Genomic DNA, 17,158 nt, shown 5'->3' on the forward strand with positions numbered 1-17,158 from the left:
GGAAGTCATTCTTTTAGTTATTTACTTGATCAAATACTGGAAAAATGAAATGCTAAGAGAATCAGAATGATAGCTTATATGTGCAGGATAGCTCATTAGAAAGTGCTTTGTATTCATGGCATGCAGTTGGGATTGAGGTGTACTATAACAAACCAAAAAACTGTGTGTACAGAGAGCTATAAAACAGGTTTCACCCCAAGTAGTCCTTGAGATTTTATGTCTTGCAGAAGTGTTATTGAGTGATGTCCATAACTGCCTTGAGGCTTTGCATATATTGCTATTAGAAGCTATTGGCCAAGGTTCAGCAGGCAAGACAGCATGCCATGCCCTACTGCTTTCCCCTGCAGTCAGAAAATATCATTCCTCATTGATGGGCCACAGGAGAGACATGCAAAAAGGGACCGCAGATGCGCAGCCTGGTGCACACAATCATACTGTCAAAAGAGAAAGGACAAATTTTGTGAAGTACTGCACGAGTCAGCAGCAATGGAAAAGGCAAACCTGTATGAAGTGTGGAGGTTATAATATGAGCACTCTCATCTGTCCTCCATGAAGTTGTCACTTAGAGGCAGGTTTTGTATCCATTCTGCTAATATAATTTTAAAGATTAAAAATGGTTCCATTCTGCTGAAAGACACCTATCACTATTCATATAAATAAAGGGACTTGAGGACCCCTGACAAATTTTTGGTCGCTATTTCACTGCAAATTCTGAGTATGGACCTGCTAAGGCATCATTATGAATAGAAATTCCATTCTTTAACAGAGTGTAAATAGCTGTAGTAGGAGACATACAGAAAGACTTATTACTCACATCTCTTCACTGTGCTTTTTCCAACAGTGTTTAAAAACCCCATCTCAAAAGTGTACAGATTTCCTGCTGCTGACAAGTGGTTGTATGTCCGGGAACAGATGGCTGAGAGCATACTATCGTTTCATATTCCCAAAGAGCTTATATCCTTGTTTATTAAAGAGGATACAAGCAGGTAAGGAAACCCTGTAAAATATAATGTTATTTAATGCTTATGGATTGTAGAAGTGTTGCACATAATGTACCAGTGAAACCACAGAATTTTGCTTCATGTAGTGTTTCACTTGTTAACAGGGTCATTAAAATGAAAGATTAATCTTGGACTTATCTTCTATAAATCATAAGTAGGTGTGGGTAAACATACTGTGTGACTAATGCAATAAAGTCATCTCCTTCTGTGTACTACAGCAGTCTGTCAAAGCCTGTAGTCTCCTGAACAGTATAGATCCAGTTTTGAACGCACTACCTTCTTATTTATTTGCATATATTCTTTGTTGTTATAACAGGGTTTACATTTTGTTCTTTCTCCGTAAAGAATTATATGGGGATATTCACTACTAGATCCTTTTCTGATGGGCTGTAACAGAATACAATGCCATAGATTGTAATCACTGGTGCCAGTTTCAAGGGACTGTGAACTGCATGTTTATCTGTGCAGTAAATGTTGGTTAATGATATATTTCAAAAGGTTTCAGCATACCAGGAATGTGTCATATTGTTCATTTTTTGTTTCTCAGGAGATAGGACATTCATGCAGTATGTATAGGACAGTTATTTCTAAGTTTACAGGACTGATAGTTGATTGCTTTGTGAAATTCTGAAATGGCCATTGCCATGGGCTAGTGTGTGTGTGTGTGTGTGTGTGTGTGTGTGTGTGTGCGTGCGTGTGTGTGCGTGTGTGTGTGTGTGTGTGTGTGTGTGTGTGTGTGTGTGTGTGTGTGTGTGTGTGTGTGTGTGTGTGTGTGTATATGTGCATGTATGTATGTATGTATGTATCTGTCTGTCAGTTGAAGAGGATGTGGTTGTTAGTCCACTGAATATTCTCGAATGACACCTGGCCCTTAGAAGCTCTCACAAAATGTCCTTCCATGTCACTTTTACAGTATTCTTCGCCTAATGGATCTCCTGCCAAGGATAGCCCAACATCCAGCCAGTATACTAAAGCTCTGCAGCTCTTATAGGCACTGTACATCACATGAATGCTCCCCATGTATGAAGTAGGACATAAATGTGATGTATGGACACAGATACTCAAAATGTCTTTGCTCCAGTCAGAATGCCATTATTGTCCATTGGTCTGAGCTCCTTTCTGCTGTGCTGGTTACCAAGCCACTTTTTCAGGTAAGTGTCCCACTGGGATTTCTTCTCTTGCTTTTCTTCTTGTTTGTTATTGTGTTCATGTCATCCGGAAAAGGAGACCTTCACTGTGGAAAACAGATTCTCCATGAAGACTGTCAAAACCAGTGTCTTTTTTTGTTTGGCTGCTTCCCGCGATCATACTTAGTGTTCTTTCTGCCAGGCATTTGTGATGATGATCCTCTGTAGTTGCCTCTCCTCTTTATCCATATAGGTAGAGAATCAGTGTCTTAAGTTGCTGTCTCAGGGTGCTATGGCAGACTCCTCCTGTCCTGAGGGTCAGCTGTCTGCCAAGAAAAAGGTTAAAAATGCCAGGCCTGATCAGGCTGCAGTCCAGTCTACCCCATTTGTCTCTCTAGAAGCTGGTGAAAGCCCTAAAGACAGTCTGGTGCTTATTTCGGATTCTTCTGCCATGACCATGTCAGAGGCTGGTATGGATCTCAGTTCTTGGATGCCCTTGGAGGCTTTTCAGATGTCTGTACCTGACATTGAGGGGGGATCTCAGCTGGTAATATCTGAGGGAGTGATGGGGATTTCTCAGATTTTAGTGAGGGAGGAAGTCCCCTGCAGCTACTATAGAGTCGCATCAGGGGTTTGACCTTCTAAGGGTGTTTCGAAAGTACATCCCACAGAAAAAGAAACAGAAAAGAAAGCATATTTCCCCTGTTGTGAAGGATCCCCAGTGTGAATAGCAGGATTTCACTTAGGTTTTATTTAATGCTTTGATGAAACTTAAGCCAGCTCAAGGATGTTTCTTTTCCCTCTCACTCCTAGTCTTCCACACCAGTCAAGAGGCTTAGGGGATTGGATTTCTCAGATGAGGATTTGGGCTCGATGGAGGAATCTCTAGCCTATTCTTCCCAAATCTCTTCCCCCTTGGGCTACTGCTCAGAGGAAGAGGATTCCATTAATCCAGTCTCCCCTTTGGAAGTGCTCTCCTTTGGGAATACCATTGCCTGTATGATGGACTATTTTAAGTGGAATTATTCCCATGTCTCTAATATTCAATAAAGGTACAAGGAGCTCTTACAGATGGAATTTCCCAAACCATCTGCTGTGATTTCTGTTCTGGCTGCCCTTTTGAATAACCTTTTATGCCGTTTTTGTAACCCCTGACTCTCAGCCTCCTGCATCAAAAAGCTGGATAGGTTCTACAAGGTGCCTGAAGAGTGCAAATTTCTTTATAAATGTCATTCTGATGACCCTTCTGTAGTGTTAATCTCTTATGAGAAGCCATCCAAGTAGTTGACCTCAACCAAACTGCTTCCTTCTGACGAGGATATCAGGGCCATGGAAATGTTAGGCAAGAAAGTTTACACTGCTCCCACTGTGTTCTTTAGGGCCATTAACTACCAGGCAAGTTTTGGCCCTCCTTTTTCACGTTTATAAGGTGGTTTCTGACCTTCCTGACTCTGCGGGAAAGGCTTCTGCTCTTTCCTTGCTGGGCCCCATCTTCACAAGTTGCTCGCCATTCAGTCAATGCAGTTATGATGCAGCTGATGCCTCTTCCAGGGCTGCTGCCTTTGGTTCAGTTATAAGGTGTTATTCTTGGCTTTGTCTTCAGGCTTTACCTAATGACATCAAGACCAAACTTTTGGATGCTCCTTTGGATAACAAAAGGCTTTTTGGAACGACTGCCGCTGACCTATTCAAGTACCTCTAGGATAAGAGCAAAGCCTTACATGAGCTAAAACATATTTTTGTTTCTCGTATTCCTACGTTTCAGAGGAACTCTCTAAGTCTGGCTTTGTTCATAGGCAGTATCACCCTCCTTCTAAGTGTAAGAAGGGTTCTAGATGTATTGCTCCTGCTGAATCTATCCAGACTCCTTTCTCCCATAAACCCTTCCCTCCTTTCAGGACAATCCTAGTTCTATTTGATGGTTTGCTTTCCCCTCCCCTTGGCCAACTTCCCTTGTCTCTTTGCCTCTCCCCATTTCTTCCATATTAGCTATGAATCACCTCAGATTTTTGGGTTCTGTCCATTATCTGTCAGGGATATTTCATGACTTGGAAGTCTTTTCCTGCCTTTCCAGACATTCCTCAACTCCTTCAGGAAATGCTTTCTCATTTCCCAGAGGTTCTTCAGTCTTTTTTGGATCAAGGTGCCATTCAAGCTATGCCTTCTACCCACAGGTGGGGAAGGGATTTTATTCCAGTATGTTTTTTTCTTCCGTGAAAGGAGTGTACATGAATACCAATTCTGGATCTTTCCCTGCTCATCTGTTTTCTCAAGATTCCTTTCTTCCAGATGTTATCCCTCGAGACATTGTTTCTTCTCCTACGTCCTCAGGCCTTTCTGGTGCCTCTGTATCTCAAGTATGCATACCATCACATCTCTATCTATCCTCTTTTCAGGAAGTTTTAACTTTTCTCTGTCCTTTTCAGCTCTCTGCATTGCCCTTTGGCCTCTTTACTGCCCCAACCGTATTCACCAAATGCTTCACACATCATTAATTTTTGCAGGCTTCACTTATTTAGATTTTTCCCTATCTTGACAATCCGCTTATTTAAGCACCTTCTCCCAGCAGTCTGCTTCTGGATGTCCAGAATATGAGAAACCTTCCCTGAGTGCACACATTTCTCTTCTCAAGAAATTGGGTTCAGTCTAATTTCTGTCATCCTGATGTGACTGAATCAGTCAGTAAAGTTATATTTAGCAATTGATAACATAACCAGTGGAGCTGCAGCTATTTTGTTTAGTATTAGCAGTCCAAAAAAGCATATCAGTGAGATCTGTTTAGCGTTAAAGATATATGTTGTCTATTAGTGTTAGCCCTGGCTTTATGACTCTGAGAGATAGAGTTTGATTCATGGCCCTGACACTGGCGGATCCAGGCAAAGATTGGCTGTGATGTGGCATGACCATCTCTCCTGCAAGGGTGGGTAATACAGACTTGTGGGAGCACAGAGTTTGTGTGATTTCCCTGGTGGAGACTACAAAACACATCATTCATGCTTGGCTGTTTGGAGGGAATGCCCCTTGCAGAAGTGAGGCAACCCACTCTGCAGTTTGCCCAGTGCACATCCCCTCTTTGGAACGCGTAGGGAGAAAGTGTGTGTGTGTGTGTGTGTGTGTGTGTGTGTGTGTGTGTGTGTGTGTGTGTGTGTGTGTGTGTGTGTGTGTGTGTGTGTGTGTGTGTGTGTGTGTGTGTGTGTGTGTGTGTGTGTGTGTGTGTGTCTGTGTGATACAGCCTTTTACAGAGAATCTCAAATAACCACTTATGGCTGTCTAAATGATAGCCCTCCCAGTCCATCTTTACCACAGTGATGGGGAAAATTGGGCCAATTGGCAAAGAGGGGCTAAGGATTTAAAGAAAATGAGGATAACTATTATCTATCAGTGATATGGAGTAGGTCTGTTTTTTTTCAACATATCTTGTGCACATGCAGTGAATGGGTCCATCCGTTACAGACATAACAAGTTGTCTAAAGCAAAGAAGTTAGTGCTTGTCATTTATAAATTGAGATTGTGCTTTTCCATTTTATGTTGCAATAGATTTTGTTTGTGCCTTTCTGATTTTCCCAGTTAGGGGTCGCCACAGCGGAACTCTGATCCACTTATGATTGGTAGTGGATTTTTACGTACCGGGTTACCAGCCCTGACGTACAACCTTCTACGAAGGCATGCCCCATTCACATATGCCTCCACACAGAAGACGCTCTAGCTGAGAATCGAACGGGACAACATCTTGCTGTGAGGCGACAACGCTACCGCAGCACCACCTTTTATGTTGCAATAGATAATTTTCTAAATTTGATGTGTGTGTGTGTGTGTGTGTGTGTGTGTGTGTGTGTGTGTGTGTGTGTGTGTCAGAATGTATTTGTGCATGACTGCATTGTTTTCTGGCTTGAGCGAGGTATTTGTTGTACTGCTCTGATGTTTTTGATCTGCAGTAAGTAGAGTTCTGTTTCTCAACACATTTGTTTAGCAGCTTCATACTGGGGCTGTATGTGCTATGCAGTTGTGCTTTTATACATGGTTCAAATTTTCTGGACTATATGAATTTCTATGTGGCAGTGGTATGAAAGTTTTTCTGTGTACCAGCTACAGATGGTGCAGGTCATGCTTGTGAATGCAACCAAGTAGTAAGATCATGTAGTGGTCATGCAATTAGCAGTTTTATTGGAGCATAATTTGTGATTTAACCATTATACAACTTTTAACATATTGCTCATAAAGTTAAATTCTATAATTTTATTTATCCAGTTTATAATAATGTAGTTCAAAAGCAGCAATGTCTGTCAGAATATGCATGGAGCTGATATTATAACATTACTAGAGGTTCTGTGTGGTACTGGGGTGAAATGACAATAACATCACTAAACAGTTACAGTATTAGTTTCATAGTCACACACCTTGGAAGTGGTGGCAATTTCAGTAACCCAAAGTCATTTTTAAGAAAAAATAGTATTATTAATCAATAATTTTAATGAAAAAGCCTTCTAAAATTCGTACAGTTTCATCAAGACCTTGTATTAATGTGTAGGTCTATTTTTATGCACATGCTTGCCAACTGTGAATGGTGTCTTGCTCTGTGCCTTCCACCCTTATGTACTATGTCTGTGGTTTTAAAGGAGAACAGAAATGCAGATAGCAATCATGAGCAGCGTTGTGCTACAGTACGTTTCTTGAGCTGCACCTTACTATTCTTAGAGGTGTTATCTTTATGTTTTAACTTCTTTCTTTTAAATGAAGTTCAAAGTACATGGCTGTGAAATCAGCTGCAACTTCTTGTTTTTTTCCTAAGTCTAATTTTAGGTTCATAACATGCTGTAAGCATGGATATTCAGATAAATGTCTCTGGGCAGTATGGGTGTTGCCTTTGTATTGTCATTATTATTTTTAAACAGTATGGGTGTTAGCTATGTATTTTTAATTATATATATTTTTTTATTTCTAAGACGTACATTGTACTAAGTGATAGCATTTTTAAGTGCCTAAGGCATTCACATTGAAAAGGAAAAAGATGTTTTTTTTCACACAAATATTTGAGTTACACATGAATTGCTTTCTTTGTATCAGTTTCTTGATCATGGAGAAGCTATGCAGAAGCATTTACAATCAACGATTCCTTCTCATTTATTAAGTGATAATACTGTATTTCATAAATAATGTCCCACTATTCAGAGGTCTAATCTGCAGTATTACCAGAGAAAAGCAACAGTGGATTTACACTTTTTCTTCCTCTTAAAATGCAAACACAGTGCCACGTTTTTTAGTCTTACAGCCTTAGCATTCATGTGCAGTAACCCTAAATAGCAGTAAAGTCATCAGATGAACTCAGATGTACTGACTCAAGCCAGCCAGAGCAGAAACAATTAGTTTTGTCAGTGCTAACCTTCAGTTATTAGTGTATATTATTATTTGTTCATTTTGGTTTTTGTGTTTCATCTGTCATTAAAAAGTTCATGGTTTAGCATTACAGTGTAATAAAGCAATGTGCTGATACTTACTGATCTGTTAATTCACTGTACAGCTAAGGTAAAGTCTAACATTGGTTTCAGAAGGATTTTACCACACGCACAAACAAACGCACACATGCACACACACACACACACACACACACTCCTGATCTATAGTATATATTTTGTTACTTTATTTGGAGGACTTTAGGTAACTCTTTATCTTCAGATAGGTTTGTGTTCAAAGTTCTGTTTGAACCAGTCAGACACTACATCTACCTGTGGGTAAATTTGTAATAAGCTGCCAAAAAAGCCTCTTAGACAAACATCCTTACAATTGCTATACCCAGTGAAACTCACTATACAGCAAACATAGGCAAGAACCCTCTGTTATAACTGCCAAGAAAATAACTGGACACTTAATGTTGTTGCTTTTTATGTGATTTGTATTTCAATCATTTTGGGTATGAACAGTTGCATTTTTTAAACATCTTAATTGAATCATCACTTGTGGCAAAAGCAAACCTACATTTAGATGAAAGTAATCAAACCATATTAACAAGTTCAAATTTACAAATGTTGTACATCATGTATACTGTTATATAGTCTATATTCTTGGCAACATTACATGAATTATTCAGTTACTGCCATCTCTTAAAACTTACTCCTCCTCCAAAACGTTTTTTTCTGCATGCATTGTTCCCACAGTTTCCATTTTCTATGTAATTTGTTCTGCTAATTGCATTTTGATAGCTACCAGAATTAAACTTAACAGGGCCTTACTAAGTCTAGGCAGTTCAGATCTTGTATCCCAGCTCAAAAAATATATATATATTTTCTTTAGTTGCACTCATTTGCTCATCCAGTACGCCAGACAGTGTGCTGTGTAAAGAATTTTTAAAGTCTGCCAACTCATCACACTCCTAAAACATGTGGTCCCAGTTACCTCATTCTTCCTCATCACCTCCAACATTTGCCATCTACCTGAGGAAAAATCCTAAATTTATTGTGCAATATTTTATATGCCCTACTAATTATCTCTTTTTTAAGAGCATTTACCATTGTAGATTCAGTTAAAAACTCAACAAGTGCAAGTCTTTCATTCAGGATTCCCCTATCCCTTTCTCTTTGTCTATACTCTGATATCAGTCCCTGATAGGGAAGGCAGTCACTAACCTGCTATCCAAATGTTTTCTTGGCCTCTTCCCATTCTATTACCTTTCCTTCTGTAATTATTTGTTCCAGATACTTCGGATCCTTTGGCAGCTTCCTCCAGTAAATTCCAGCCCCTCTTGAATATTCTCTGTAACCCTAACTGTAGTAATCTGTATTGAAAGAATCTCCTTTCTCCATTTCCCTGTTAGCGTAATCCAAATGTAAAACAAAATTACCAACAGAATAACAAGTTTTTAGCATACTTTCTCCTGCTGTATTAATATAATATTCTGTATGATTGTTATTGCTCTCCTTAAGACTGTGCCCAAAATCTCATTTTTTTCTGTGTATGCTGAATTACCCCCCCCCCCTGCCCCCGCTTCATCATTGTCATCCCTTTCCAATTTGAATTGTGGCTTTCTGCTTATATTATGTATAAGAGCCTTAACTGTGTAGCTGTAAGATATCCCTTCAAATCATGTAATCCAATGCCTCCTTGTTTTGTTAGGAGGATCACCTTATCCCACTTGACTGTTGCCCTCTTCCCCTCTCAAATAAAAGCTTTCCACTCCTTTTATTTAATTATTGTCCACAACTTCTTCTCTGGTTAATAAGAATATGCCTGACCTGTGTATAAAATTAGAGAAACCAAAAACATTTTACTGTTAGGTTCATAGGTAGGTACTAAGGCTATCGGACCAAGTGCCTACGTAAGCCTAGCTAACAAGGTTCCCTGGCTTACGCCACCCAAGAAAGTTATTTTCCTGTGCCACTGTCGAGCAGAGACACAGAAGTGATCCCCGGGGTGTATTTCCTATTTCCCATCTACTCATCAAGATTTTTCTTGAAGAGTGCTAATGAAGAACTTTGCTTGACATAGATGGGTAGCCTGTTCCAGAGTATGGGAAGTCTCTGGGACAGGAATCTATCCCTCCAGCATGTCCTATTTATTGTGGTGGCAAGGTTTAGGTCCCTAGAGGGTGTAGCTCAGAGGGATTGGGATTTCTTTAGGTGTAGCATGTCCAACAGCTCTGGGTTTGACATAGCTTTGTATGTTAGGCAGAGATCACTTCAGAGTAGGCGATATGCGATGGAGTAAAGCTGGAGTTTTTTGAGGCGGTCAGTGTAGGGCATTTGTTTGAGGCCAGTAATCCTCTTTGTGAGGTACTTCTGCGACCTTTCCATCTGCTGCAGATGTCTTGTGAGGTACATTCCAAAAGGGGCATTGTACTCTATAATGGGTCTAATGAGTGTCGAGTAGAGAGAAACAATGACCTCTTTTTTCCTGGATGAAAACCCTTTTATGATGAGGTGTGCCACGTAGAAGGACTTCCTGACTACTGTGGCAATGTGACTGTCAAAGGAGAGACTACTGTCCGCCTGGGTCCCAAGGTCTCTTATCACACATTCGGTGTTAAGTAGATTGCTGCCTATGTGGTAGTTCATGGGTACAGAGTTTTTACCAAAGGGGATGACACTGCACTTTTTGGCTGTGAGCTTGAGGCCATGGCTCTGACACCAGGCATCTGTCTCAGCGAGGCCCTTCTGTAGGATGTCCACATCATTTGGGGACTTGACTATGGCTCCTAGCTTGCAGTCGTCTGCGAACTTCGTTAGCCAGAGGCCTTCTGTGTTAGCCTGTACTTCAGAGAAGTAGATACCAAACAGGAGAGGTCCCAGTACAGAACCTTGTGGTACTCCACTTGTCACTGCTTTCAGGTCAGATTTGGAGTCTGCAACTTGTACAGTGTGGGTTCTGTCATTGAGCCAGTTTGCAACCCATCTTGTGACGTAGGGATTTATACCTAGTTTAGTGAGTTTAGCTATAATTCCAGAATGGGGGATGGTGTTGAAAGCCTTGGTGAGGTCAAGATAGGCTGTGTGAACTACCTTACACTCATCTACAGCTGTGGTGACTGCCTCAAAGAAGTCGATCAGGTTTAATAGGCATGATCTGCCTTTTACAAACCTGAACTGGGTGGGATCCAGAGTTTGGAGGTTACCAATGTCTTTGTTTATGAGTTCCATGATGATACGTTGCATGGCCTTGCAGACCAGGCTCGTCAGGCTAATAGTTCGATAGTTCCCGGGATCAGTGGTGGCTCCCCCTTTGTGGAGTGGGATATCTGCTGCTGTGCGCCATTCAGTGGGCACAAAGCCTGATGCAAGGCTATTATTGAACATGGTGCTTAAGTGGGGAGCCAATTCGTTCTGAATTTCGTGTAAAATGCAGCCTGGGATGTTGTCTGGTCCCATGGATGCTGTGTTTTTGGCTTTAGAGAGTGCAGCTTTTACCTGCGTAGTTGTGATTACAGGGACTCTGCATTCTTCCTGTGTAGATGTGGGCCCTTTGGGGGGGGGGGGGCGGTAAAGTTTGCACTGAACCTATCTACCAGGATGTTGGCAATATAAGTTGGTTCTGTAATTTTCGTGCCGTTGTGCTGTAACTCAGAGCAGATCTGTGTGTTGCCATCGAGATTCTTGACGTAGCTATAGAATGTTTTGTGGCTGTCCTTAGAATTAGTGGCAATTTTGTTTTCATAGCTAGCTTTGGAGGATCTTATAAGGGATCTCAGCATCTTACTGAGGCTGACCAGGGAGCTCCTCCACTCATGGGATTTTACTCTCTTTTGCAACAGTTTCTTCCTTCTGTTGTACAGTTTGTTTATGGCAGAGGACCACCAGATTGTCTTCCTTTTTTTGGAGGATAGCATCTCGGTTCTTTTTGGGATAGCACGATCCATGCACTCGTGTAAGTGCTTATAGAGTGCATTTGTGTAGGATTCAGCAGTTGTAACTGTATTGCCCATCTGCATGGGTGTCATGAAGTTTACCACTTCTGTCTTAAGAAGCATGAAGTTGGCTTTGAAGAAATGTTTTACCATGGTTTCCTTAATGGGGGGTGGGAGCAGGATGTGGATATCAAGGGTGATTAGCTTATGGTTGGATTGGACCAACGTGGAGTTGACTTCAGGTGTGGAACACCAGTCACTCATGTTGGTAATGACTAGGTCTAGGATATTGTTGCCCCTGGTGGGGGTGTGGATAAGTCGATCCAGGGCATTGGAGTTTATGAATTCCAGAAAGCGTTGAGCTAAAGAGTTGGTACACGAGTTTTCCCAGTTAATGGTGGGGTAGTTGAGTTCGCCCATTATTAGGGTGTTTGGTTGAACCCTAATATTTTCCAGTACATCAAGAAAATAGGAGTGGGAATCCTAGGGCATGGTGGGGGATCTGTAACAAGCTACAATTTGGATTGCAGTTTTGCCTAGAGTTAGTTGCATTTGGATAACCTCGGATGCATTATGCTGAGCAACTAGCCTGGAGGTGTGGATATCCTTAATAAATATGGACACACCTCCGCCTTTGGTGTTTCGGTCCAGGTTACATGGCCGAAAAGTGTGGTATGAGTTATAACCTGGTAGTGCAGGGGTGCTCTCTGGAGCCTTGAACCAGGTCTCAGTCACTGCACAGATATCGATGTTCTCCATTTTAAGGAGTGCCTCGAGTGAGTGCATTTTGAGATTTAGACTTCTAGCATTGAGTAGCATTACCCTCAGTTTTTGCTTGCCTGTTGCTGTTACAGTGGTGAATTTGTTATTTGAACCTTGCCTAAAAAAGGCACTATAGGGGCAGCAAGAGCCTTAGCCAGTATCTGGAATCCCAGGGGCGACAGGTGCAGGCCATCTGTGGCAAAGCATCGTGGTCTGTCGACCATGTCATCCCAAGCAGACAGATACTAGATCCCCTTAGAATGACACCAGAAGCTTAGCCAATTGTTGAAGTCAGTCATTTTTTCCTTGTACTGTGGTATCATTCTGGGCGATGGCAGAATGCTTCTCAGGGCTAGGCTCTTACCTGCCTGGGCTACAAGATCAGAGAGATCCTTGTCTCTTTTCATGTAGTCCAGGGAGGTACGTCTCAAGTCATTCACACCAACATGGACAATGACAGAGTCATATTTGTACTTGTTGTGGAGTGACCTGAGTGCGTGGGTTATGAGGCAGATCCTGGCACCCGACAGGCAGCTGACAGTAACCTTCTCCTTGTTTAGCCTGGTGAGTGGGACATCAGTGTGCCTAACTATAGAGTCACCTATAACTAGTGTGTTGGGTACGTTGTTTTGCCTTATTGGCTGTGGTTGAGTGGCACACTGAGTCTGTGGGCTGTGTGTCATTTGGGTTGTGTTGGGGGATGGAGGTTGCTTGTGTTTCTGCTTTGGAGGTCTCTGTTGCTTATACAGATTATTATTGAGAGTCTCCGCGAATGTTTTTGTGTTACTATGTGTGGATTTTGGTGGTGTAGATTTAGTGAGACTATGTGATGAGTGTGGTGTGGTGCAAATGTTTACCTTCTCCTCATGACTGTCAAGTTCAGTCTTGGTTAGAGAGAGCTTTACCTCCAGTTTGGCTAGATAAGTGCATCTCTCACAGGTTATAGTGTTGGGTGGTGGGAGGAGAGGGTTGCTGTGTACATGAGGCAATTTCTACATTGCCTCAAGATGCCCAGAGTCATCAGATAGATAGGAGAGAACACTGGGCGCTGACCCTTGGACATGCCTGAATAAAAAACAGTTTTCCTTTAGATAAGTGAGGAAAGTGAGTACAAGAGCTGTTTTTCTCTAAGCAAGTGAGAAAAGTAAGTACAAAACTGTTTTCCTCTAGGTAATGAGGAAGGTTGAGTGCTATAGTAATTAGTAGCTTATTTAGTGCTTACAAGTTCTGAACAAGTGCGGAGCATGAATAAGCAAATTTAAGTGCTAAAACTAAGAATCTGTATCTGCACTAGATGAGTTACAGGACAGAAACAAGTGCAAATGCAGGCTTTCAAATCAGAAAGTTGAGAGAGATGGAAGAGATTGCCCAAACGTCCAATAACTGCAATTTCTGGGCCAGAACCACTCCTTATGTGGTAGACAGGTTACCTAGTGCTTACTGCTCCCATTGATAGGCTAGAAGGCTTCCCCTCCAACACAGAAAGGCTAGGGGGGCTCAGAAGCTTGCATACAGTCCTGGATACAGCAAGTCTGTATCTGGAACACTAGTTACAGGAAAGGTAGGAAACCTGCTTACAGTTTTTTTTTTACAGAAAAGTAGCTAAAACAATAGTAAAAACAATTCACATGCAGTGCAAGGTAGCACACTTGAGTATGTAGCAATATTAAACCAAACACAGTTTAGAAATGCAATTAAATTAAAAAGGACTAAAAGCAAATGCAGAAAGAGTTTATTAGGTAGAATGTGGTAAAGAGATGGGACTGGGGGAGTGTCCCAGTCAAATCTACAGTGGGGTGGGCATCTGCAAAAGCCACAGTTTCAACAGAGATCTAAGCAACAATTAACAAACTCTAAAACCAAAAAATATATACTCAGCTCTGTATATTTGCAGATAGATTGGAAAGCAGTCTCTCAGAACACAGGTTCCAGCAATTAAATGCAAGTTGTTACTAACAGGTCTAATTTTATTTTAATGTTTAGTATCTTTCTATCCATATCCATAGGAAGGAGCTGCTAGTTTCTTGGTTTCTGTATTATCTTTTGTTTAGTCTCCTCCCACACATCTTTAAGTGCCATAACAGAATCCTTTTCAATACATAGTCCTACATACTTCATTTTATTATGGCCCCATATATATGGGTATTGCTAGACCAATTCATATGTCGGTACATAGTTTATAGCTATAACCTGTGTTTTATCTTCATTAATTTTATTTCCCAAGAAAAAAAAATTGTAACTGTCACATAATATTCAGCAACAGTGAGACTTTCTTTACTGGATCCATCAGGCGCAAAAAAATATCATCTGCAAATAAAGACAACTTTTCTTGAGCACCATACCCATTAAGTCCTGAATTTTTGGGTCCCTTATTTTCTTTGCCAGTGGTTCTGAATATAATGTAAATAACAAAGGGGAAGGAGGACATCCCTGCCTAGTTCCTCTGTTCAGGCACAACTTATTAGAGTGGAGTCTTCCCACTTTGATGTTTGCCTCCAATCCGTCATATATCCTTCTAGTAACCCTTATTATTGTATCACAAAATGCAAATACTTCCATTGCCTTACTCATAAAACCCCAGCTTAATCTGTTGAATGCTTTCTCTGCATCAAGACCCACCAATATCAACAGTGTTTTCTTGCATTCTGCTTCCTTTTGGATCATCATTATTCTCTTAATATTGCCTCTGCGCCACAAAGCCACATTGGTCTATATCTATCAATTTTAGCACCTGCTTTGCCATTTTTTTAGCCATTATAGACATAAACACTTTATAATCATGGTTTGGAATTAATATGGGACTATATGAAGCTGGATTCGATGGGTTTTTACCATCTTTAAGCATTACAGCCACCACAGCTTTTATCCAGGATGTTGTTGCCTCCTCTCCTTTTAAAATACTGTTAAACAAAACCGTCCAGATCTTTATCATTTTCTTCCCTCCTAACTTTCAAACTTCTACCACAGTACTATCTGTTCCTGGAGACTTTCATGTAGATTAATTATACATCACCATTTTTATCTAATCTTATCAACTGTTACTTGTTGAGCTTCATTTACCTGTAACCTTGGCATATTTAAATATTCCAAAAATATTTCCATTTGTGCTTTTTTTCTTGTTTTCTCCACTTGTCTACTTTATAAAAATGTTCATAAAATTTCAAAATTTCTGCAATACCTCTACAAGATTTCTGGTTATTTTCTTGTTATAGGCTCCCTAGGTTTTGCAGCAACTCTTTCTATTTTTGTTGCCTAAGTTGTTTTACCAAAAGTTTTTGTCCTCTGGAATTATTATCAAAAAACAGTTGATTACCAACAATATTTCTAAACTCATCCATAATATCCAGGTACTCCTTTATTTTCGCCTTACCACTCTGCATTTGTACCTCCTCTTCTGTGAGATTCCCCCTATTTTGTCATACTTGAACTGTTGTCAGCCCGTTTAAATAATTCTTATTGCTTCTTAACCAGATCTGTTTTTCTTTCATTTCTATGTTGTTTGTAAACTCCACTTTCATTTTATCCCACTCACTAGCTATAACTTCTTGAGTACTTTCTATCTTCCCTAATAACTCCCAGGTAGTTTCCACTACCCATTTATTAAATTCCTCTCTTTTTAACAGGTAGGTGGGACAGTGCCAGTATCTCATCTTTACTTTATTACCCTGCATTTTTATATTAATAATTATTGACACATGATCTGAAAGAATTATTGGACGTGTATCAAAGTTTTTAATTTAATGGACATGCTCCTGTGAAATATAATTTATTTCAAGTCTAACTCAGTTATTGTACCTTTGGGAATGATATGTAACTTCTCTCTGAGTTCCTGATACCAAATTCACTGTACTCATGCCAAATATATTTATAAATTTCTTTAGAAATATACGCCATTTTGTTATATTTTCCCTTCTAAGCCCCCCAGATACATCTTCATTGTTGCAAATCAAATTCCAGTCCCCACATGTAAATAATATTCCCTGCAGAAAGCTGAGTATTTCTCTCAAAAATGTTAAGCTCTAAAATGTTAGTTTTAGGTGCAATATAAGTACATGGCAGAGTAATCCTCATCCCTTGCCATTAGCCCTTTACTACTACAGATTTGCCATTATTATCTTTTTCCCCTCTTCTGTCACTAATGGAGCTTCTCTACCAATTGATATAAACACTCCTTTCCTTTGTCCCTGATATTCTGCAGAATATCCATCCTGACGTCCTTTCTTTATCAAATTCACATGCCCAGTTCTTTCCAAATATGTCTCCTGTAGTATTACTGTTTGCACTCTGCATTTCTTAATGCAATTAAGTTTTCTTTCCTTTTTGTCTATATGTATGAGACCATTCACATTCCAAGATAATATGGAAAGTGTTGCCACTATGGTAAGAAGTCATTATTCCCAGCTATTATGTATGGTAGCTTTTTTAAATGTCTAATTCTGGCTTTTGTGATATGTGCACCCAGTAATGTTTGACAGTTTAAGCCTTTGTACAGTTTTTCTTATCATCATCATTGGAATATATGTTACAATTTTCAAGACTTTTTTTAAGAAAAAAAAACTAACACACATAACTGTGTACATTTTCAAGTTTAATAATAAGAGAAAGATATTGCTGTCTAAGAGTAAGAGGGAGAGAGTCATAAAGTGGAAACTCTCCCACCCCAGCTTAAATAAGCAAATAAGACTTCTTGTGAAGTCCTCCAAAGCAAACTATGAATCCAAATTAGCTACCTCAATTAAGGACAACCATAAGGTGTTCTTTAGTTACATGCATAACCTAAAAGGAATAGCCCAGATTGGTGCCAAACTGTTAGTTAATGATACCACATATATTGAGCCTGTGGACATAGCTAACCTGTTAGCAAACAGGTTCTGTGAAAACTTCTCTCCCCTGTCCCCACCACACGTACCCTATGACATCCCTACCACCCGTCCCCC

General features: G+C 40.3%; 1 protein-coding gene across 6 annotated transcripts in view; it reads left to right on the plus strand.

Moving 5' to 3' along the window:
* INPP4B (inositol polyphosphate-4-phosphatase type II B) overlaps positions 1 to 17,158 on the plus strand; it is a 4,727,932-nt gene that overhangs the window by 2,832,240 nt on the left and 1,878,534 nt on the right. For all 6 annotated transcript variants that reach the window (XM_044062266.1, XM_044062271.1, XM_044062267.1 and 3 more), the window contains one exon: positions 842 to 986. In XM_044062266.1, the coding sequence (XP_043918201.1) occupies positions 842 to 986 (145 nt within the window). The remainder of the gene's footprint in view (positions 1 to 841; positions 987 to 17,158) is intronic.

This window comes from Protopterus annectens, chromosome 2.part1, assembly GCF_019279795.1.
Source record: "Protopterus annectens isolate FY-2018-M chromosome 2.part1, PAN1.0, whole genome shotgun sequence".
In the NCBI taxonomy this organism is placed as follows: Eukaryota; Metazoa; Chordata; order Ceratodontiformes; family Protopteridae; genus Protopterus; species Protopterus annectens.